The sequence below is a fragment of the Mytilus edulis genome, chromosome 8, assembly GCF_963676685.1.
Source record: "Mytilus edulis chromosome 8, xbMytEdul2.2, whole genome shotgun sequence".
NCBI lineage: Eukaryota > Metazoa > Mollusca > Bivalvia > Mytilida > Mytilidae > Mytilus > Mytilus edulis.
This window is the reverse complement of record NC_092351.1, coordinates 14,352,824-14,378,924: the sequence shown is the minus strand read 5'-3', so window position 1 is coordinate 14,378,924 and position 26,101 is coordinate 14,352,824. Positions and strand designations below refer to the sequence as shown.

Genomic DNA, 26,101 nt, shown 5'->3' with positions numbered 1-26,101 from the left:
AATTTGACGGAATCGGTCAAAAATTCTAATTTTAAAGGAAGGGTGAGGATTCGCGATGACAAAATGAGAATAAAGAATAATTTATTTGGAACATTTTTTGATAATGCAAAATGTTACAGATGAGGGGTGTAGCTGCATAGGTATATTGTATTGTGAACTCTGGTGGAATGGAAAGTAGCAGAGCCATGACATTGAAAATTAATCCTAGCGGAACACGAATCGTTGCTGTTGTAACTGAAAAAGACAATGGACACGAAACCGATGGCTTCTTTTGTTTACTTGACTAATTATAAAAAATCTTTGATGCACGAAAGTAAACTGACACACACAAGTAGTTTATTTTTATACACAGTCATTGGTAACTTAATACTATAGCTAAAAAAAAAAAAATATTTACGCATCTATTTCAAATGTATAAATTCTTGAGTATTTATATTTTTTTCCTTTCATATAAACAAAAAGGTTATTATGTTAGCTGCTGCCTTGTGTCTAACTAGGGATGTATTAACCATTTTAATAAGTCATTGCTATTTAGTGTGCAGTTGTATAATTATTAGCACATCTCAACTTTTAAATTATGGTATTATTCCATCATTCGGCAGCACCTGCATATGGGTAATATATCTTAAAATAGAAACGATATTTTTAGACTGGAATTCCTTTTCATAATGAATCGACAAAAGGTTTTTACAATGAAAGATATTTGAGCCAAATTGTTGTTTCAATGATAGTCGAGGACTCTTTGAACGATTGATGAACGCCACCATGGTTTGGCTTACCATTTTTGAAATGCCTGTGTTACTAATGACCCCTGATTTTATTTAGCCACATTTCCGTACTCTTTTCTCGGAGTTCCGTCATCTTTCTCAGCGTTCCTTCATCTTTTATCAGAGTTCCGTCCTCTTTCTCAGAGTTCTGTCCTCTTTCTCAGAGTTCTATCCATCTTGGCTCAGAATTACGTCACCTTTCTCATAGTTCAGTCCTCTATCTCAGTGTTGTATCATCTTTTCTCAGAATTCTGTCATCTTTCTCAGAGTTCTGTTATCTTTTCTCAGAACTCCATCATCTTTTCTAAGAGTTTCGTCTTCTCTCACAATTACGTCCTCTTTCTCAGAGTTCTATCCTCTTTTCTCAGAATTTTGTCCTCTTTCTCAGAGTTCTATCCTCTTTTCTCATAATTCCGTCATTTTTCTAGAGTTCTGTCCTCTTTCTCAGAGTTCTGTCCTCTTTTCTCAGAAATCCGTCCTCTTTCTCAGAGTTTTACCCTCTTTTCTCAGAATTTCGTCATCTTTCTCAGATTTCTATACTCTTTTCTCAGTTCTGTCATCTTTTCTCAGAATTCCTTCCTCTTTTATAAGAGTTCCGTCTTCTTTCTCAGAGTTCCGTCATCTTTCTCAGAGTTCGGTCATCTTTTCTCAGAATTCCATCATCTTTCGCAGAGTGCCATCATCTTTCTCAGAGTTCTGTCATCTTTTCTCAGAGTTCGTCATCATTTCTCAGAATTCCGTCCTCTTTCTCAGATTTCTATCCTCTTCACTCAGAATTCCGTCATCTTTCTCGGAGTTCAGTCCTCTTTCGCAGAGTTCAGTCCTCTTTCGCAGAGTTCAGTTCTCTTTCTCAGAGTTCTGTTCTCTTTTCATAGAACTCCGTCATCTTTCTCAGAGTTCTGTCATTTTTTCTCCGAGTTCCGTCATCATTTCTCAGAATTCCGTCCTCTTTCTCAGAGTTCTTTCCTCTTTTCTCAGAGTTTCGTCATCTTTTCTCATAGTTCTGTCATCTTTCTCACAAGAGTTCCGTCATCTTTCTCACAAGAGTTCCGTCATCTTTCTCACAAGAGTTCCGTCATCTTTTCACAAGAGTTTCGTCATCTCTCCACAAGAGTTCATCTTTTCTCAGAAGATCCGTCATCTTTCTTAGAGTTCCGTCATCTTTCTTAGAGTTCCGTCATCTTTTCACAAGCGTTCTGTTATCATTTTCCAAGAGTTCGGTCATATTTTCACAAGGGTTTCGTCACCTTCTCTCAGAATTCCGTCTTCTTTTCTCAGAGTTCTGTCATCTTTCTCAGAGTTCTATAATCTTTCTCAGAGTTCCGTCATCTTTCACAAGAGTTTCGTCATCTTTTCTCAAGAGTCCTGTCAGTTTCTCTTAGGGTTCCGTCATCTTTTCTCAGAGTTCTGTCATCTTTCTCAGAGTTCCTTCAGCGTTTCTCAGAGTTCCATCCTCTTGCTCAGAGTTCTGTCATCTTTTCTCAGAGTTCGGTCATCATTTCTCAGAGTTCTGTCATCTTTTCTCAGAGTCCCGTCATCTTTTGTCATCCTTTCTCAGAGTACCGTCATCTTTTCACAAGAGTTTCGTCACCTGTTCTTACAGTTCCTTCCTCTTTGCTCTGAGTGTGATACCATCGCGTGTAAACCGATTGATTACTTTTTACGAAAATTATGACAGGTGCCGGTAGTTGAACTGCATTCCCATTCACGTAACTTTTAATTTAAAAGTTCATATTGCATCTGCGTTTGCTTTTAAATGTTTGTGCTATTTCTGAACGGAACGTTATGAATGAATAAAGATTATAAAATTTTATAAGTTTGGCTATACTTGAAGGTCTGCATAATACATTACATATACATAATGCCTTGCTCCTGGTGATGACTCATCAATTGATTGTCACTGGTATAGTTGCTGTAAACTACTGAATCATGTGAGTTCCAAAACTACCGTACACCGGTTTTCCGAAAGTAGTAGTATCTTTAATCTTGAATAAGTTTGACGTCTGTATATTTCTGTTCCTTTTGGGGTTTTTTAAGAGGGATAGTTGATTGTTAGTCTACCTTTTATCTTTTTCTTTTGGTCATGTATATCCATTGTGTGTTTCATGTTGGGTTTTTTGTTTTGCTTTTTTATTGAACCCCTTTTATTCCCGCCTAATTGTAATTCTTCTACTATTCGAAGAGTTGTTTTTATCGTTTTAGTTTATAGCTTCTTAATGTTTGATGCTTTCAAAATTTTCGTGTTATTATGGTTTACATGACATGATTTTATTTTCCGTAGAAAAACATTTGGTTTAGTTTTAAGAACTTTTACCTCAGACTGTATCTAAATGTTGACTGCAAGAAACTTTTCTATTTCTGAGTAAAATACTAAAAATGGGAGAAATTTTACAACAGACAGTATCTCGTATTAAAGTATAGACTGTATATAAATGATAACTTGTTTTCTCTCTCACAACAGGTTCATTTATAAGTAAAATGTAGAAAGATAGATTAATCAAAATTTATCGGCAGATGACTTTTCTTGACCATAAAGGAATTTACATCAAAGGTTCCAAAGTTATTCATATAAACGTCTTAGATAATGTTTTATTACTACAATAAAGTTATTTATGTGTGAAAAATTCAAACCTGGAAAGTCTATCTTTCATTTTGGCTATTGTATTATTGTTGCAATTCAACCTACTACTATCGATTTTTATTCATCCACTTTTTGAAGTTATTTCATCACCTAGAACAGTACGAAGTCCATTTATTAGTAAAATTTGAAAAAAAAATGGGAATTGTTTTCCCTTTTAATTTTGCTCTGGGTGCCATCTCTTCGTCGAGATGAAACATTAGGTTTTATTTTCGTTAAATTCCATTAATTAAAAGTTTCTTAAACGTTTTTGAAGAATAACAAAAATGCTAACGACATGACAAAGACGGAATGTGAGCTTGCTTTGTCTTGCTTTTACGACTTTAGTCACTTGCATGACAAAAGGGCGTATGCAGTTGTTTCACCAAATGCTTAAATATATAGATTTATTATTTTAATGTTTATTATTGCTACTATTAGTATTATAACTCATTCATTTGTTTATTCAGGTATTGTTGTTTAATCACATTTCCAACACTTGTAATGAGTATGTAAAAAACATTTTTTTCATGTTCTTTTTTGGGTGAGTGAATAAAACTGTTACAACAGGATTTTCAATTGAGAATGCTCTACATTTGGACATCGTTTACCAATAACAAGTTAGAATACACGTGTTATCGTTCTAAGCATTCTCCACTTATAATTGAAACTATTTGAACCAGGTAGTACGTGTCTGTCAGTTCCGAAAGTTGTACACATGATACAACCCATCACTGGTCAGCTACTGACAAATGCAACAAAATAAGGAAATGCAGCGTGCCAAGAGTTCACCCGGTGATACTTGAGCGGTCTGGGTTTTAACTGGGGCAATATGCGTTATTTTTTCTCCATAGGCGTTAATAGTAACGTTTTCTTCTGTATCTCAGCCCATATCGTAAACTTGTATATGTATGATTGCTTGTTTCGAAGCTGAAACATTTTCACATATGTCGTTAAATTTTCGGGGTACCGCCTATGGAGAAACTATTACCCATATTGCCACATCTTGACAGATGGATCTGAGAAGTTGTCAAACTGATTTATCCATGATTGCATCACCAGAGATAAATTTTGAAAATGAAGGTTAGTTGTCTTTTATAGCCATCAAATTATCTCTGCTGGTTCTAGATTAAGAGTATTTATAAAGATCAGCATCAACTTTCGCTTTTAAAATGTATTACTGTCACGGGCTGGTGCATTTCTTTTAGGCACTATAAAAACTATGTTTACCCCGAGTGATTCCGAAGTGACTTGAAAAAGGCACTAACTTCAATCTGATCTCATTATGGTGAACATTTAATATTGTTAAATTGTAAGTGAATATAACACACTATAGACATGTCTTTGTCATTATCGTTCTTTTCACTACACACGTGTTCAGGAATAGCTGATAATCAAGGGAAATAACACTTTTGAATTGCATGAGTATAAATAATAATTTGACACATGTGTTTTAAATCATTTTTTGACCATTAATTAGCATCTGGTCACGAAAGTATGTAAATAAACAGACAAAGATATTGAAGAAAAGCATATTTTTACATTTTAATGTACATTAACAAATCACAAGATAGTTTCATTTCTCCGAGAAAAGGGTAAGGGTCAAACATTTCAACTATTCAACTATAACTATTGATTTTTCCTTATTAAAAAGGTTAAAATTGAGATTGTGAAACCACAAGGGAGAAGCAATTTCCATTTTTGTTAAAAAAAAAAGAGTGAGGGTTTTTTTCTCTATAAATAATACTGTTTGTATTAAATGGAATGATAACACAACGTTAACCTAAGGTAATGTTTTGTCTTATTTCAGTTTCAGACCTATCGTTCCAGTTTAGCCTGAGACAGCAATTTACAGGTTTTAAAAAGTTCTGAGTTACCGGTAAGCATTTAGTTTTATTAGGCACGTTCTAAATTTTTTTAAATTTTTTTTTGTATTTATGCAATTGAAATAACAGTGGGCATTATGTTGTCTTAAAAACTAACAAAACTTATATGTATTTCTTCCTAAAAAGAAAGGTTGTCACTGTGAGCTGTAAAACATTTAAAAGAAAACTTTTTTTAAATATAACTATGTAAAAGGACAAGTTTGAAAATTTGTACTTCATTACACTTAAATTATATGATAAATATGACATTCACAACAGCTTAAGTGCACGTGGTTTCTATATTTAAAAAGTTTTTTTATGAAATCTTTATTTTGGCTTAATTTCTCAGTCAAAATGCACTTTTAGACACATAAATATTTTATTAAATGCTTAAACTGGGTCTGTATATTGTATTTGAAGGTTAAAATCAAAAGTTTTATCCATATGTGACCTGTGAAGGTATACTAGAAGAAATCAATTATACTTACATATTGTTTTCAGAATGAATAAATATATAGCGATAAAAGTGTTATTGTCTTAAAGTGCTGAAACGACTTTTTTTATTTTTTTCAGAATTGGAAATAGATACACAGATTTATTCGGAAAGTCATACCGATGAATCTATAACTATTGTAATCTTTAAAACAAGCTTGAAATTTCTGAAATAGAATGAATCGAGGCCCTACATTTGAAAATGAAAGTACTAAGGCGACACCTACCGGGAAATATATTTTCGGCACTCTCTGGAGTTTACCACAATACGGATACGAAAGACAGTGTGTACCTAATAACTCCCGCCAATTTTTACATTATTAAAATCTAAAATACCGTAGACTTCCGAAAACATAACATTTATGGTAAACACCCGACAGTCCCGAAAATATATTTTCCGGTAGGTGTCGCCTTAGTACTTTCATTTTCAAAAGTAGGGCCTCGATTCGTTCTATTTCAGAAATTTCAAGTTTGTTTTAAAGATTACAATAGTTATAGAGGTTACTTAAGGCAATAAATATATATCATTGAAGAGATAATTCAAGTGGGAACAGATTTATTTAGGTCACAAAGTAAGTGAAAGTCTTATAAAAAATTTACAACAATAATTTGAAGCATTGTCGCAAATGAGCTTCCTCCCTTGTGTTTTTTTAGGAGTTCATATGGATAGTAAACCCGGCAGTTGTAACAAGCCCCTGTGCGCACATTTGGAAGTGGTGATGAATTTATCTGAGGAGACATTCATATTAGCGTTTCGAAGATTCGCCAGTAGAAAATCATTACCAAAAACTATGATTTCAAACAACAGTACAACATTTATCGTAGCCGCTAAGCAATTAACAAGATCATCATCCGTTATAGAAAAACTGAACAACTTCGGCACTACATGGAAGTTTATACCAAAAAGAGCACCGTGGTATGGTGGCTTTTGGGAGAGGCTTATAGGAGTTGCGAAGGACTGTATCTAAAAGGCGGTATTAGGGTATTCTTTGATTAAGATTGAACTATTAAGAACCATGGTTATGGAAGTTGAAGCTATACACTACGACAGACTTTTGACATACGTATCATCCGACCCGTTAGATGAACCGCTCACACCGTCCCACTTACTTTACGGACGTAGAAAAACATCACTACCTTAACCTACGAATCAGGAATTGGAGCATTCACTAAATGATATGACATGTAAATCTACGAATAAACTGTTTAAGATGAAAACCCAGATAATTCAAAGTTTTAGGTATAAATGGAAACATGAGTATTTAAAAGCCCTACGAGAATTTCATCGCAATATGGGAAACAATAAACAGATGATCAGCATTGGAAACGTGGTACAAATCTATGAAGATTCGCCGAGGATCAAATGGACGCTAGCCGTTGTAAAAAAACTCAATCTAGGAGGAGACAGACTAGTAAGATCTGCCGTCATACGGACCAAAAATGGACTAATATCGCGTCCGATCACAAAACTGTACCCAATTGAAGTTAGTTCGAATAGCGATGATGACAATACAGTGCAATTAAACATATCGCGAAGCAAAAATGATTGCCATGGAGAAGATAAAGAAATGGACTAAGTGAATTATACAAAGACTTTAAATGTGTAAATAGCGAGATTCAATTTAGTTTTTCATGGACATTAATTCATTTGGGAAATGCTTAAAGTTTTCAGTCATTTAAATTTCTTAATGGTTCAATCAATGTTATTTAGTAATTTTTACTAATTTCACTTTTGTGCGGCCACAAGTATATCGTAAATACCGCACAATTGACGTTTACTATGTACCGCGCTTTATGTTACGTCACGTAACATTGACGTGTTACTAGGCTTTTCTAATACATCTATCAAATAGTCAAGACGTTATATAGTAATTACTTGATTGGCTAAACTCGAGTCACGTATCATAATTTAATTTCCATGTTTTTTTTCCTAAAAATTGATATGAGCGATTATTTACCCTAACAAATTGAAGCCTCCGTTGAGCAACCTATTATTCCCCGATAAATAACCCGACAAAAGGGAGTATCTATCGAACTTCACTATTTTTTATCGCTGAATAACCTCATACATAATTTGTACTGTACTTTTAGAGTGGCTATAGTAAAACCGAAGTCTGTGCTGGCATTCAAAGGTGTTTTTTTAATAAATCAATATTCCGGTGAGCTAAAAATGGATAATTAACAATAGGTAATGAAAAATATCTTTTTTCAAAAATGTTGGAATTAAGCTTCCAGTAGATGATATAGACATCAAGAGCTAGAAAAAGGCAGGGTTCCTTGTTAGTATTAGCTTTCTTCAGAGTCAGTTCAGAAGGATAAATCTATTTAGTGTTCATAATGATTCGTCAATACTATGAGCCAACAGATCGTCTAAAAAAATGAATCAGATTGTTACGATTGGCATTTGCTGATTTTAGTCATAAATTGTAACTCATGATAATACAGAACCAGGTTCTCAATAAGTGAAACAACATCTGATACAAAATTTAATAATACTTTTAGATATTTGGATGATATATTGGCTCTCAATAATGACGACTTCATTATGTATACTAAAGAAATTTATCCTGTTGAACTTACTTTAAATAAAGCTTATACTAACAATGACCACTGCCCTTTCCTCGATCTTGATATCTATATCATTAACGGAAAGGCTAATACTAAAATGTATGTTAAAAGAGACGATTTTTCATGTTCTTTCATTAATTATCCATTTTTAGATGGTGACGTTCCCTTGTCACCATCTTACAAAATGTACGTTGTTTATATCTCAACTTGTAAACGTGTTTGTAACAACGTTTTAGATTTTGACGAGAGAACTTTATGTATTGTATTACTGAAAAATTATTTCACCAGGGTTTTCGATATCACAAACTAGTCAAAACATTTACTAAATTTTATCATCGGTACAAGGACATAGTTCGTAAATATAGCTCAACATGCAGACTCCTTATACGTTTAGGTATTTCACATTCAATCTTTTAGAAAGCAAAAAAATGTCAGTATTCAACTCAGAAGCTAAAAAATACTTAAAATAGACTTATTAAGAATGGATATAGTTACGTTACGGAACTAAACACATCAAAAAAAATCAGTTGTTGGCATGACACGGGTTATGTTCTTCTCATATATGTTATGATGGTATTATACTAAACCCCTAACGGGAGGGATCATATGATGAAGATATAATCTTTCAATCAGTTTAATTGAAGACTGGAGCTGGCATGTCAGTAACTCAGGTATAGGGGGAGGTTGAGATCTCATTAACATGTTTAACCCCACCGCATTATTGCGCCTGTTCCAAGTCAGGAACCGCTGGCCTTTGTTAGTGTTGTATTATTTTTAATTTTAGTGTCTTGTGTATAATTTGGAGTTTAGTATGGCGTTCATTATCACTGAACTAGTATATATATTTGTTTAGGGACTAGCTGAAGGACGCCTCAGGGTGCGGGAACTTCTCGCTGCATTGAAGATCTATTGGTGACCTTCTGCTTTGTCTTTTGTATGGTCGGGTTGTTGTCTCTTGGACACATTGCCCATTTCCATTCTTAATTTTAAATTGGCATAGTTCTTATGTTTGTCGTTACTAGAAAAACTGATATAAGAAAGACTTTGAACATATATATTCGGTTTCGGACCTTTTTCAAATGCCCATGTAATCAGATCTGTCAATTTTTCTTAGTAAGATTATGAGGCAAAGTGGTATATAGGGTAGAAAAATCAAAACTTTGAACAGATTTCAAATCGCCAATATAAGCATGCAATTTACTCCCAACGAATTTTTGACACTCCAAAAGTATTTTTTCAAAGGCCTTATTTGAACAATGTATTACCTGGTTTTGGGGTTGTTTGCAATTTATAAAAATAAATGTACTTAACAGAAATTGAATATGCAATAGTGGTAGAATGGCATTAAATTACATGAGGATCTTAATATAAGATGATGCATCTTTTCGAAGTATATCTAATCCATCAGCCGATATTCAAAGACCTCTGCTCTATTTTAATGGCAAGTGGAACATGCACATTTCGAATAGTAGATCTTTGATGTCAGTTATCATACATATCAAGGCAATTTTTTTATAATAGCATGAACTTAAATGTATGATTTATAACTTTGACCTCAGAGTTCTTATTTCTTCTTCAATAGGTATCTAGTTTAAATTAGTTTTAATTTCAAAGCATTTTAACGTGAATTTTTTGAGACAAGACATACGAGATCAAGCTTTTCGCGTAATCATTGTAAATTTATTTAGTTTTTAACCACCTTAGTTGTTTTGTGTTCGTCTATGATGCGTGAGGTTGTGGGTTGAATCCCTGGTTTTAAAATTGGTGTTATATTCTAACTTTCCGTCGAAAACACGGCTTCAATGAGAAAGTGCAAAGGCTGGTCGGCTCAGAATAAGAATCTTGTTTCATTCATTGTTGATATATAGGATTACATGACTTCCTGTTGATTGTAACGTTGTTCTGAATATGCATTTTTAAAGAGGTAGGGCCAATATGCCGAGGATTTTTTTCACAGAAGGGCCAATTTCAAAAAGTGCCAACAGAGTAAAATTTCCTATCAAAACCAAAAATAAAAATGCTTTTTGATCAATATCTTGATTTACATATAGTATGATATGTGTGATCAATAGTTAATTTAACCCTAAAAAAGGATGAAAGTCCAATATCCGGATTTTCGGGTGTTTTTATGTGAAAAAAACAGGGAATCCCCCAAGAAGGACATTTCAAACCAAAGAAAAGTTATGGTTTTTATGACTGTTGTTATTCATACTACTTTTTACTTCAAAAATGAAATTGGTTTAGTGTGTCCTTATTACATAAAAAACAACTTTTTAAAGAAAAAATTGTAACATCTGTAGCAGGAACAATTCTGCCTAAGATTCGGGGATGCGGACCACAGCTAATTCTAGTTTGTAAACTGATGTGTGCGGAAAACGACTGATGCCACAAGTGATGCGCTATAATATATCTAAGTAAATGAAAACCAAAAACTGAAAACAATATATAATTTAATCAACAATGTACAACTTTTATTATGTAAAGCCAAAAGTGTAGAAATGGAACATTCAATGACTTCAAATAAACCCGTACTATGGAGGCATGTAGCAAATGCACTAACCTAATGGATACTTGGTTGGAAAGCCAGGCTTTCATTAATTGGACTGAATGTCAGTCCTTAGAGGATTCAAACTAAGAATCTAAAACTAGTTATATAAAATATATAAATTTCTCACACTGAGAAGGTAACCAAAGAATTTGCAACGATGCAAATATTAAACTTTACAATATAAATAAATATCTTTAACCAATGAATTAAAATAGCAAAAGCTATGTAATTTAACAAATATATCCTTAATAAGCTTCATGTAAATTAATTAACAATGAAATACATCAAATATGAAATTTAGAGTTTTACCAAAGGGAGCTTAAAATTAACTAATAACTCTGTCTGCTACATTCCTCCCCCCTAAGACAAACGAAAAATTTCATCAATAAAGTCTTCAAATTGAAATGTCTATCAAATTCATGTACCTGCACCAATACGCACGCAAAATCCAAATGTCAGGATCAAACATCAAATCGAATATACATCAGCTAAAGTTGAATAACAAGACTGTTCAAGGAGACCGCAACACCAGTCTGATACCCTCCTCCTCCCTTCGAAAATAAATGTATATGAAATAACATTTGACGGTGAAATTTAACAAAAGTCTATTAACGTTCATCAGATTAAATGTCTTTCAAGCAAATGTAAAACTATCACTTTTAGATAAATGTCACTGTTTAACGCATACACAAACAAACATCGGCATCAGTTTCAAAGGATAACGGACGCAACTTGAGGTCTTCTTTGTAAGTAGGCTTCAGAATCAGTGGAACGGCATATAGGATAAGGCACAGCTAACGGTTGAAATCCAACATGAAAAGTTATACCAGGCAATGTTCACCAATGTTGATCTCACAGTGGCACATTTGACGTGTACCACCGGGTTCTTTTACTGCATTCCAACGTTGTTGATAACGGTAACACAGACGTTGCGCCACCGGAGATGGATCGGGTCCATCTATATGCAAGGTCCTCAAAATAAAGCTGGACGTTGCACAAACTTTATAGCAAGGTTCTCAAAATAAAATGGACGATGCCCAATTGTAATAGCAAGGTTCTCAAAATAAAATGGACGATGCCCAAATTTGTGCAAGGTTCTAAATAAAATGGGCGATGCCCAAATTTTGCATGGTACCAAATAATGGATCAGATCCATCTGTATAGGCTAGAAGTGTTCCTAACTTCAAACTTAACGTTCACCCTATTGGTTTCTGCCATGACAAAAGTCAAGAAGTCGGACTCTCATAAACTCCCTAAATACTGAATATTTAGCTAGAGATTACAATCCAGACACACGAGCAACAACTCATAAAACAAACCAATTCCTACTTAATACTAGCTAACAGTCTACACTTTAAACTACACAGAAGATCAGCCATAATTCAAGTCCATAATGAAAATGAAGAATTAAACAAGTTGGGATGTGCTACATCCCACCCTTTGAAAAAGAAAAACCAAACAGTCAAACTGAGACACATGACACCTATGAGTAAATTGAAATAATCTAATGTATAAATCTGTATATATACACACAACACAATGTAAAAACAAACATTAAACAAAGGTAACACAATCTGAACTACAATAATCATTGTTCAACTTTCCACCTATTTCCGAGAGCTTTACTTGACTGTCTGCAGACTTTTTAACTATTGCATGAACTCTAAAAGACATATTTGGACATTTAGACCTAACATGACCTGACTGATGACATTTAAAACATCTCTTAGGTTTACGTTTCCTCCGTGATCTCAATCGCCTCCTCAATATATTTATTAAAATTTCAAAACTGTTATGAACTGTTTTACAACAATCTAAACTTTCTGTCTCATCAATAATCTCAGGATCACCAGAAAAATGAACAGCTTCATATTCAATAGCTAGTGATAAAGCCTCATCTAAACTATGAGGGTGCTTAAAAGTGACAAATTTAGCCATCTCAATATTCAAACATGATGTAAATAAGTCAGTAAAATATGAATCCAAATCGGAAAAATTATCAGGATAAGCCTTGTGAGCTAGTATCTTAAAACGCTGACCAAATTCAGAAATTGTTTCATTTTTCTTCAAACTGCAAACTCGCAGTTGAAATTTAAAATATGCCACCCTCTCCTTAGGATTGAACCTCTGAATGAGAACATTTTTCAAGCAGTCATATCATACAACTGTGGCCTTTTTAAGAAACGTAAAATAGTTTGAGCATCACCTCTCAAATTCATTATCAACTGACATGCCATCTCAAATTCATTCCACTGATTCCAAAGAGAAACTGTCTCAAAATGAACAAAATAATCTGTAATATCAATGCTGATACCATCAAACAAACAAGGTTTTTCTTCAAACCTAATCATAACTGAATAAACATTACAAAATACTAGTAAACCAAACTATGAAAAGCAAATACCCCAGGAACAACTATGCAAAACTGCTCTGATTAGGAATGTCATATCCAGTGGCACCAAACATTGACTCAAATGTCTGCTCCATTTCTTATATATAATTTTGATCAGTTACAAACCAGAAAAAGTTGCTTTATAACTCCGCACCCCACCCGCACTACCAAATGTAGCAGGAACAATTCTGCCTAAGATTCGGGGATGCGGACCACAGCTAATTCTAGTTTGTAAACTGATGTGTGCGGAAAACGACTGATGCCACAAGTGATGCGCTATAATATATCTAAGTAAATGAAAACCAAAAACTGAAAACAATATATAATTTAATCAACAATGTACAACTTTTATTATGTAAAGCCAAAAGTGTAGAAATGAAACATTCAATGACTTCAAATATACCCGTACTATGGAGGCATGTAGCAAATGCACTAACCTAATGGATACTTGGTTGGAAAGCCAGGCTTTCCTTAATTGGATTGAATGTCAGTTCTTAGAGGATTCAAACTAAGAATTTAAAACTAGTTATATAAAATATATCAATTTCTCACACTGAGAAGGTAACCAAAGAATTTGCAACGATGCAAATATTAAACTTTACAATATAAATAAATATCTTTAACCAATGAATTAAAATAGCAAAAGCTATGTAATTTAACAAATATATCCTTAATAAGCTTCATGTAAATTAATTAACAATGAAATACATCAAATATGAAATTTAGAGTTTTACCAAAGGGAGCTTAAAATTAACTAATAACTCTGTCTGCTACACATCGATAAATTGTACCAATATAGTTTCTAAATAAGAGTCATAATGATAAGAATCGCCGTAGCTCCACCAGTAGAGCACAGAACTACTAATAAATGACGGTTTTGAAGAAAGGGTTCGAACCTCGCTCAGAACTTTTGCATTTTTTTGTGTTGTTATATTAAATTTTAAAGTTTCTATCATATGTTTTCGGTTGTTTGCTTGATTCATAGAGTCATCTTGGTTTATTTTGACTATTCAGTTAGTGTATTAGTAAATAATTTTACGTGTATCAAAGAAAAAACAATGTATCGCTTATTGTGTGCAATCCTATGACTGTCAATACTCTTGAATTACTTTCTATTCATGTGTTTACGTTATTACATATATCCAAGGGACAACTGTCGTCAAACTGATGTAGGTGCCTGTACATAACCAATAACACGAGAATTAATTCTATAGAAATTAAGCCTACATGTTGCGGGTGTAATATACACATAACTTAAATAAGGCCATTGTATACAATTTTCATAACAACAAAACACATTTCGTCGAAACCTTTTTTGAACATGGTATTATATGTAACAAATGCAGTCAACAACAATTTTGTCGCCAAATCACAAACTGTAAAGATACTAGTACTGAAATTTTTACCACCGTCTATACACGGGTACATAACTCATCAGAAAAATAAAACAACATAACAGAACAAATCAATTACACTACAAATCGTGATTGTAGGTAAAACATCAAGAAGCTGTTGCATCTGTATCACAACAAGGGCCGATTTGTTAAAATTACAGGAAAGGCAATACAACATGAAGTAGTAACACAGGGTGATCTAAGACCAACTGATGTAAGATGTTCTGCGGTTAAAATATATACATGTACATGTATTTTCTTGTCTAATCTTATAGACGATAAAACCTTAAAAGACCAGGACAAATACTGTGTAACAGATATACATATTCAGAATGAGAAAATCACGATTTGAATTAGTTCGATATCATTTGGCTCCTTGGGAAGTTACATGGTATGGCACCTTGCATAAAGGATGTTAATAATAAAATAAATCAATATTAACAAATCAATAGTCATGGCCTTGTTTTTGTAGGAATACCTGTTCAAGGTATGAAAATAAATGATGTGACGTATTTTTATGTACTATAAATAGCATCTATCGGGCTATTTAAAACATTATTTACCTATCTTATCGAATGAAACAAATTGCCGACAAATTGTCCCTACCTCTTTGCCGATTGAAGTTAAACAGCTATTCATAATAAACGTCATAAGTATATTTAAAGGTTTACGCCTTTTAAATTCTTTCTTCGATCACCTGTGACTGGATTGGTATGTATACGGAAGGTTAATCAACAGACCAAGGACTTTGTTAGGACAAAACAAAACTAAAAAGGTATGTATATCCAAAGTCTGAATTTCATAAAGTTTGCACATCGAATGATTTGATAAGTGTTATAAATTCATCGTTCAACTTTTGTAGCCATAGATATGTAGGATTCAAATATATGGTGGATTCCAAATCCATGGCAGATTCCTTATCTGTGGCATATGTGACGTCATACCATCCCAAATCTATGGCAGATTTGTACAATTCTAATCTATCATGGCAAGTTTTGTAATTTCCTAATCTATGGCGGATTTGTGTGGTTTCCAAATCTATGGCAAATTTTGAGCTAATGGAAAACAATGCAGTACATATATGATAAATGACTTGTCTGAAACCAGTGGAAATGTACGACATGTCTATAAACATTGGTGATATGATGGTCAACCTAATCGTGATGGTAAACAATCTTTTTTTGTAAATGATGAATTACTCAATACAAACTTCAGGCTTGAAATGTTGTGCCCCGTAAAAATTTAAAAAATATATATAATCATGGTACCTATATTATACCCATTCCTTAGACCAACTAGTAAGTCCCTTAACAAAAATAATTAAAAAAAATATAAATAAACAGTTTGAATTTTCAAATAATATTTATTTTATCGTTAATACATCTTTTTTATTTGTTGACAATTTAAATCAAATAGATATCCGTTAATTTTATCTTTCACTTTATAAACTTTGCCAGCTGCAGATAGTAAAATATTTACAATAACTCCTTTTTTAATAATCCGGTACTGAAAAAAATGGTGCCCTAGCTTGTACATCGCGGGTTTTAGTCTTTTGTAGACGAAACGCGCGTCTGGCGTATATACTAAGTTTAGTCATGGTATCCATGATGAGTTTATTTCGCTGATACAGCACATTTTGACCCTCTTCCGAATAATAGGTCACATCTTCCTTTAAATCATCCGCAAATTGTTGTCAAGGATAATACCTTCATCTGGAATTGTGTTTAAATCTATGAGCTTCGCAATCGTTTGTAGCAGCTACCATGTAATATTGCGTTATTCCATTTGGACGCATTTTAAAGATATGCCACAGATTTGGAGAAAACAAAAATCTGCCATAGATTTGAGTTGTTTGGCGTTTGTAACGTCACATTTGCCATAGATTAGGAATCTGCCATAGATTTGGAACCCGCCATAGATTTGAGTCCTACATATTATATAATGCTTATCTCATTTTCGATCATCAAACTTTTTAACATTTTAATTGTGTTGCTGTGCAGTTGAAACGTTTTATGACTTTACTTTATGATAATAAAACTAGTTTGATGAAAACAAATCCTATTTAGCAGTTTCTTTTCAAATATTTTTGTGCGTGGTTTTGGAAATATGTCTTAATTGTGTACAGTAAAAACCACAGGAACAATACTATATTTAGCATCTTTCATTTTAGTTCAATTCTTTTTTCTTTTTAAGGAAACGATAATGGCGGGTCAGGGAGGTGACAGAGTAAGTAACATAATCTTTTTGATTAAATGAAAATCATAGTTATGAAGAAGTTGTCAAGCTATGACAGAAAAGCCACAAAAATACTTCATATTATGTTGCCATATTTAAGCAGATATCGCTATCAAAGCATTTTGGGGCACACATTGTCTCATTTTTAATATTAATTTTCTTAAATTATTCTTTGACCTTCAAAGGTTCGGACATGCTTCCTTGACAACCTACTTAAAAGTGCATTTTTTGTTGGTAATTATATTCTTAATCTCAATAGCAAAACAAATTGCCGATGTTTAATTCAATCTTTTATTTGTCTATTACTTTTCATACACAAACGCAATAATACACGTCCTACTAAAGTATATTTTGTTCTTATGTTGTGCTGTTACACTATCGTCCCAGGATACGGGATGGTTGACCGTTCATGGTTTACACATCGATATATCAAAATAATGAGCCTGTCTCAAGTAGACACTGGTAACTCATAAACTCCGATGATGTCATTTGATGCCGTCTACCATTTTTATTTGTCGTTTATTGTTTTAAGAGTGTCTTATTTTTTATCAGGAAGGGAGTTGTAATGCCTGATTTAAATTCTTTTATTTTCAATCATCCGCATTATTTTATGTTAACTTTGTATTCAATTTTTGTTAGAAAGATATACATGTAATTTTTAAAATATCATATACATGTATATTAAAAGTTGTGGGTGAACCCTGACTTTAAAAACCTCTTTCATGTTATTGCATCAATAGAAGGTTGACAAATAAATATGGCTTCTCTAGTAAATAAACTATGGCACTGCTTGCATTTTGATGATTACGGCTAAAGTACAAGTTATTACATCAAGAAAATAAATAAGCTAATAAGGTAAACACATTACCACTTCATGTATCATAAAAATAAATGGCAACCAACCGTGAATATTCTGTACGAGGTGACATTCCATCGTAAAAATAGCGTTGCGAAAACGTAAACAAAAACAGCTGACTCGTAAAATTACTGCTGTAAACTATGGATAACACGAGATTCATTAATTTAATAATACGATCACTAAATCGTCACAATTAATATAAAACTTGTCTCATTTTCCATCATTAAACTTTTAAATATTTTATTTGTTTCTGTGTTATATTAAAAAGAAAGTTTAAACGATGTTTTTACTTTATAATAAAAAATATTTCCAATTAGCATTATGTTTCCATATTTTTCTTGTGTGAAGTTTGGAAAATTTGACTTGATAAAACAATAAATAACCACAGGAACAATAATATGCTTAGGTCTTAAGTATACATATCAGTCTTCAGTTTACTGTTGCTATATGCGTGTGTTTATAGGTTGCACTTTGTCAATACAGCTGTTTCTCAAACCACGCCTCTTTTGTGGAGATCTAGAATATTCATAGAAAATTAATTTTGTTTACATACTGGTTCCCAGTTATGCTCTCTGTGTTCCATCTCATAGAGACATAACTTGGGAGTGTTACCAGTAAATATACATGTGCAAATTGTTTTCACTGAAATCGGTGGTAACCCTTCACTCGAGGTAGGGGTATTTAAGAAAATTGGTGTTTGTTTATACTCTGAAAAGTTCAGGGCATATAAACGTTGAAATAATGCAGCACAGTCCTATGTTTTGACCTTTGAAATCAATTGTAGTGCATATGAACTGTCAATTCTAGGATAAGATTTTTCAAAACTTCATAGTAAAAGTGGTACAGTTTTAGCCGTAAAAGGAGTTCCTATGTGAAATTGCATTGTCAATATTTACAGAAATGCAACCTATATGTTTTTACTCACAATTGTTTTTAAGTTTTTTAAACTATGTTGGAAGATTTGATTCTTTCATTTGCAATTGGGTTCAAATTATTTTTTTTAGGAAACTATCATGTCGACTCTAGGAAATGACATAGTAGATAACATAAAATTTTGATTTAATCAAAACTGAGAAAATTCATACTTATGAACAAGTCGTCAAGCTATAACAATTACGTTTTTTATAACCACCTTAGCTGTTTCGTGTTCGTCTCTGGTGCGTGGTGTTGTAGGGTTTAGCCCGGGTCTGATAAAATCAAAAACTTTAAAAAAAATCGGTGTTATATTTTAATTCGCCGTTAAAAACATGGTTTCAATGAGTTAGTGCAAAGGCTAGTCGGCTCAGAGTCAGACTATTGTTTCCGGATTGATAAAGAATTATACGCTTCTTAATTAGCCAGAGGAAGTATCCATAATAAATGCCGTGATAAATGCAAGAAGATGTGGTGTGAGTGCCAATGAGACAACTCTCCATCCAAGTCACAATCTATAAAAGTAAACCATTATAGGTCAAAGTACGGTCTTCAACATGGAACCTTGGCTCACCAGCAAGCTGTATAAAGGGCAACAAAAAAGACACGTGTAAAACCATTCAAACTGGAAAACCAACGGTCTAATCTACATTTAAAACGGGAGACGAGAAACACTTATGAACCACATAACAAATGAGAACTTCTGAACATCAGATTCATGACTTGGGATATGTGCATAAAACTGCAGTGGGTTTGAAAAGGTACCAACATTCGCCCTTATCTGAAGCAGTAATGTAACATCACAACATGAAAAAAGGTTACACATTAAAATATCAATTGAAATGGCCTAACTCAATTAAAAGACATATTAAAACAAGTGAACATACACTAAAAGGATACATTTGATCTTTGACACAATGTAAATGCAAAATCAATAAAATAAGGGGTTATATGTAAAATAAAAAAAGACAAATCAGAAAGACACAATTAAACAAAATGACATAATATACATATCAGTCTTCAGTTTAGTGTTGCTATATATTTAGTGTTTATATACTTTTTTACGATAACTCGCAATTGTTTTGAAGTTTTTTAAGACAATGTTGGAAGCTTGGATTTTTCCATTTGGGTTCAAATTCTGGTTTTTTTTTAGGAAACTATCATGGCGGCTCCAAAAGATGACAACGTAAGTAACATAATCCTTTTGATTAGATTAAAACTGAGACAAATCATACTATGGAGATATGGTATGTCAATCTTATTTTCTTTATTAAGCAAGAAAGTCAAGTTGAAAGGGTATTAAATTGAGACTTACATCATGGTTTTTAGGAACATATGAATAAATCCTAAGCTTTAAATCAATAAAAATCTTCATGGCAAAATAAACTTACTTTATAAATTTAACTTTTTTAAGATTTTCATGATTTATCATATATCTAGCAGATAAACATCAAAATCTGGTCTTATTAGGAATGTTGAGTCTATGGCACATTTTGAGAATGCCATGCTGTTACATGACAACACACTTGATGTGTACAAAGCTTTGGTATCCTCTTCAAGTCACACATATTAAACATAAGTAGGAATCGAATCAGGACCTATGATAGTACTATTGGTACACTCCTACAGCCCCACCTCTAAAACACAAAACTGGATCGAATCAGGACTGCTGTTATCCTCCTACAGTCCCTTCTTTTTAAACACAATTTTGATTTAAATCATGACATACAGTGTTCCAGCTAGGATTCAAAAGGGCAGGGTGCCAATCATGAAAAGGGCTTTTATCGCGTGATATGATTATATGAAAAGGGCATGTTTTAATAAAGATGTTAATGTTAGCCCAGATAAAACTTTATCTGTCTACTTTTATGCTGAAAAACCTTGTCAACCACCTTGTCACAAAAGTGTTCGAGGCATTGCTGGTCACTGTTAAGCTAAATATTCCGTATGGTTTGCAGGGTTTCCTGCTTCATTCTGTTCCTATAGTCATACAAGTTTTACCTGGGAATGACCCTTTCTGTCTTTGCTGACATATAAAAAAAGGATTCTAAAGGGCCTTTTTCCGTCCCTACTTATGTTTAACAGGTGGGACTTTATAACGATACTAAAGTTCATGATTCCATTCATACTTATGTTTAAAAGGTGGGACTGTATAAAGACACTAAAATCCCACCTATTAAACAAGATTAGTGATTGAATCAAACCTATGGTATCCTCCTACAGTTCCACATATTAAACATTGGTTTGGATCTAGTCAGGCCTGATGGTATCCTCCTACAGTTCCACCCATTTGACATAAGTCGGGATCGAATTAAGACCTACGTTATGCTTCTACCGTTCCACCTATTAAACAGAAACAGGTATCGAATCTGGACCTACAGTATCTTCTTACAGTCCCAACAATTAATCATCCGTAGGTAATGAATCAGAACCTATGGTATCCTCAAAAATCAATAGGGATTATATAAGGCCTATGATATCATCCTACAGTTCAACCTTTTTAACATCAGTAAGGATCGAATCAGGACTTTTGTTATCCTTCTACTGTCCAACCTTTTAGTAGGAATTGAATCATAATGTATGGTATCCTACTACATTATTACATATTAAACATAAGTAAGGATCGAGTTTCGATTAACAGTATTGTATATATAAAAAACATAATTAGGAATTGACTAGACTTTGTTATGTTTAATCATGATAGAAGAAAAGGGCATTATTCTTTGCATTATTCCGTATATAGTTTTGTTTCAATCCCTGTATAAGAATACTAAAATGCTAAAGGTCTTGAATCCATTCCTACTTATGTTTGATAGGAAGGACTGTTTAAGGATACTTAAGTACATTATTCCATTCATACTTATGTTTAAAAGGTGGGACTATATAATGATACAAAAGTCCCACCTTTTAAACAAGATTTGTGATTGAATCAGACCTATGTTATCCTACTACAGTTCTACCTATTTGACATAAGTAGGGATCGAATCAGGACCTATGTTATCCTTCTACCGTGCCACTTATTAAACAAAACAGGGATAGAATCAGGACGTTCATTATTCTCCTACAGTCCCACCTATTAATCATCATAGGGTACCAAATCAGAACCTATGGTATCCTCCTACAATCCTACCTTTTAAAATCAATAGGGATCAAATAAGGCCTATGATGTCATCCTACAGTTCAACCTTTTTAACATCAGTAAGGATCGAATCAGGACTCTGTATCCTTCTACTGTCAAACCTATTAAACATAGTAGGAATTGAATCATAATGTATGGTATCCTACTACATTATTACATATTAAACATAAGTAAGGATCGAGTTTCGATTAAAAGTATTGTATATAAAAAAAAAATAACTAGGAATTGACTAGATTTTGTTATGTTTAATCATGATAGAAGAAAAGGGAATTATTATTTGCATTATTCCGTATACAGTTTTGTTTCAATCCCTACTGATGTTTTATAGGTAGAACTGTCTTAGGCTACTAAAGGTCCTGATTCGATTCTTACTTATGTTAACTAGGTGGGACTGTATAAGGATAGTAAAGGTCCTGATTCGATCCCTACTTATGTTGAATAGGTGAGACTGCGTAAGTTCAAACTTTTTAACATCAGTAAGGATCGAATCAAGACATTTGGTATTCACCGACAGTCCTACCTATTAAACACAAGTAGGGAACGTAATTATGACCTATCGTATCCACCTAGAGTCCCACATATTAAACATGGATGAGGATCAAATGAGGACCTATTGTAACCTCCTACACTTCCACCTAACAAACATGAATAAGGATTACATCATGACCTATAGTATCCATCTACAGTTTCTCCTAATAAGCATCAGTTGAGATCAAATCAAGACCTGTTGTTTCCTACTACAGTTCCACCTAACACCAGAAGGGATCGAACCAGGAGCAATGTTGTCCTCCTATCCCAACTATTAACCATAAATATGGATTGAATAAGGAGCTATAGTATCCTCGTAATCCTACCTATTAATAATTAGTAGGGATAAAATCAGAATCAATGTTGTCCTCTTACAGTCTCACCAATTAAACATAAGTAGGGAACGTAATCAGGACCAACGGTTTCCATCTACAGTCCCACCTATTAAACCTTAGTAAGGATTGAATCAGGACCTATGGTTTCCACCTACAGTCTCTCCTATTAAACCTTAGTAAGGTTTGAATCAGGACCTATGGTTTCCACCTACAGTCTCTCCTATTAAACCTTAGTAAGGATTGAATCAGGACCTATGGTTTCCATCTACAGTCCCACCTATTAAACCTTAGTAAGGATTGAATCAGGACCAACGGTTTCCATCTACAGTCCCACCTATTAAACCTTAGTAAGGATTGAATCAGGACCTATGGTTTCCACCTACAGTCTCTCCTATTAAGCATCAGTAGAGACCGACTCAGGACCTATGGTATTCTCCTTCCGTTCCAACTTATAAAAACGAGTACGGATCCAAATATGACGGATAGTACCCTCTTACAGTCTGATAAACATGATTAGGGGTCCAATCATGACCTATAGTATTCTCTTACAGTCCCACCAAATAAACATGATTAGGGATCCAATCATGACCTATAGTATTCTCTTACAGTCCCACCAAATAAACATGAGTAGGGATCCAATCATGTCTTATGTTATCATCATACAGTTCCAACTTATTAACATTAGTTGATTGTTGTATCATATATATGCAATGATACAACCACTTTCTATTTTTATAAAATTGAGAATGGAAATGGGGAATGTGTCAATAAGACAACAACCCGACCATAGGGCAGTAAACAGCAAAAGGCCACCAATAGGTCTTCAATGCAGCGAGAAACTCCCGAACCCGGAAGCATCCTTCAGCTGGCCCCGAAACAAATGTTTTACTAGTTTAGTGATAACAGACGGCATACTAAACGTCGAATTATACACAAGAAACTAAATTTAAATATCATACAAGACTAACAAAGGCTCCTGACTTGGGACAGGCGCAAAAATGCGGCGGGGTTAAACATGTTTTTGAGATCTCAATCCTACCCCAATACTTCTAGCCAATGTAGAAAAAACAAACGCACTACATTAGGCATAGTAAAACTCAGTTTAAGAGAAGTCCGTGTCCGATGTCAGAAAAGGTAACAAAAGACACTAAACAAAATGACAATAATACATAAATTAACAAATGACTACTATAGTCGCCATCAGCTGAAATTTGTAGCGGTTTTCGGTAAAAAAAAAATAATCTAAACTATCAACCACGTTCACTCGTGATATAGTTTACGTTCCATTCATAAATCGCCAAAAGAAAAACCACTACTTACCGACCTTGTAAGTGATTGCACTGTGATAATCCTGACCTTAAGGTGGCTCGTGGGTACAAAAATTTTAGCCAAAAATTAAACCTCTGTTTTTTCATTACAAATTTTATTTATTACACTATTAGTTGTTACTTTATGATATGGTACAAAAAACAACCCAAAAAAATGATTTGGTTTGGCCCCAGATGACTTTAAAAAATGAAAAAGCTCCAAATTATCTCCCTTTGGTGCAAAAATGCCATTTTTTGGCCTTAAATTTGAAATATCTTTTTTAACTCATCGGTGACCTATATTTTTTATTATTGTTTTCAAATAAGCTGTACATAAACTAAATAATTGTAAAATTTAAGCGATTTCTTATATTAGGTTATTTTTTTATTTCGATATTTCCTTTTTTCTCCTATTAGTTCAACGAAAAAAAAGGACATTAACAAAAATGTATGCTTCTTCCAGAGGCAGATTTTAGCTTAAATGAACGGTGACCCCATTTTTTTATTTCATTTTTCTTTTAAGTATATGATAAAGTTCATTCATGAAAAAATATAGCGAAATCCTATATTAGAAAAAAAAAATATTTATACCCAGGAGCCCCCTTAATAAAGCAAATGATTAAATCCTGTTCTTTCAGAATAATAAGAAATAACAAAATATAGGACATATTTATATTCTATATATTTGTTAAACCATACTGATACTCAAAATAGGTGTAAAATAAGCAAGTGTAGGTATAATTGCGAATGAGTCAACTATCGACAAGAGACTAAATATACCTTAACTGAAAGGACTTTATTAAAATGGAACTAAAGGTCACGATGTGATCCCTACTTATGTTTAATAGGTGGGACTGAAGGAGGATACACAAGGTTCTGATTCGATCTCTACTTATGTTTAATAGGCAGAACTGTAAGATAAGACTAAAGGTCCTGATTCGACCCCTTCTGATGTTTAATAGGTGGAACTGTAGGCTATTATTATTTTAATAACGTCTATTCTATAAAATCAAAGTTCAAGGTCATTCTTTTTTATTGAATGTGTATGCGTCTGTCCTTCAAGGTCAAAGTTCAAGATCATTTTTATCATGTTTAATTTTAGATTAGTTAAGTTTGTCCCTTAAAGTCAAAGTTCAAGGTTCATTTATAAGTAAAATGCAGGAAAATGGAACTTTATTTTTACAAAATCTCCTTCTGGATACTATCATAATCTTGTGATCATAAACATGTTTCTGTCCAAGTTTGGTAGAATTCCAGGATAGTTTAAGAAAGTTATTAAAATTCAAAAAAAAATAACCAGAGTGAATATTTGAGGACGCCCCCGCCGACAACAACGACGACATCGACGCCGACAACGGAATGTAGTATCGCTATGTCTCGCTTTTTTGCCAAAAGTCGAAGGCTCGACAAAAAGTAATGAGGATGGAAGTGGGAACTATCCCATGTTCATCCCTCAATAACAGGAACGGAAACCATATGAAGAGGGTAGGAAATAAGGAATAACGTATGCCTCACTGACAAAAAAATTGTAAGGGAGAGAGAAGTGGGGAATCATCCCATGTTCACCCCCTCAATTTCAGGGGTCAGTGTATTTAGTCACTAAATGAATTGAAGAATAAAGTCACTAAATTAATTTAAGAATTCTTTTTATTTTAGGTTTCTTTTACAATTTCTTTACACTAATTTAACAGTTTTATTGATAGAAGTACTTTTAACTCTCAACCGAAACATCACTATTATTGAGTTAATTGATTGAAGATTTCAGCTGTATACATTTATATACGCCTGTGTTTAAACACGGAACAAATTGTGGTATACCGTTGTCTTGATCGTCTGTCTTACATCTTCAGGTGGTACAAAAACTACAACCTGCCGTCATCATTTCACAAGACACTTTGGTGAATTGTTTATAAATGAATATCTGTTGATGTATCCCTCTCGAGTTTTTGAAATTTAAGATTTAATGTTTTGGATAAAAAGAGGTTGGGTTGCAGTTTTCAGACTATAGCTCAAAAACACTTTCATCAACTTTGGTGATTACTTTTATATCTACTGCTGTAATACCCCTTCTAATTCTAATAAACTTCAGATTTATTGTCTGGATCATTTATTGGACTTAAAATAAATTCACTAAAAGGGGGAT

At 33.4% G+C, this 26,101-nt stretch overlaps 1 protein-coding gene across 1 annotated transcript in view; it reads left to right on the top strand.

Annotated features, from left to right (window-relative positions):
- Nucleotides 1-15,346: 15,346 nt before the first annotated feature.
- Nucleotides 15,347-26,101, top strand: part of LOC139484875 (heat shock 70 kDa protein 12A-like) — a 44,565-nt gene continuing 33,810 nt past the window's right edge. Inside the window, exons 1-3 of the mRNA XM_071268894.1 lie at nt 15,347-15,418; nt 16,837-16,869; nt 19,803-19,835. Of these exons, the coding sequence (XP_071124995.1) occupies nt 16,846-16,869; nt 19,803-19,835 (57 nt within the window). The 5' untranslated portion in view covers nt 15,347-15,418; nt 16,837-16,845. The remainder of the gene's footprint in view (nt 15,419-16,836; nt 16,870-19,802; nt 19,836-26,101) is intronic.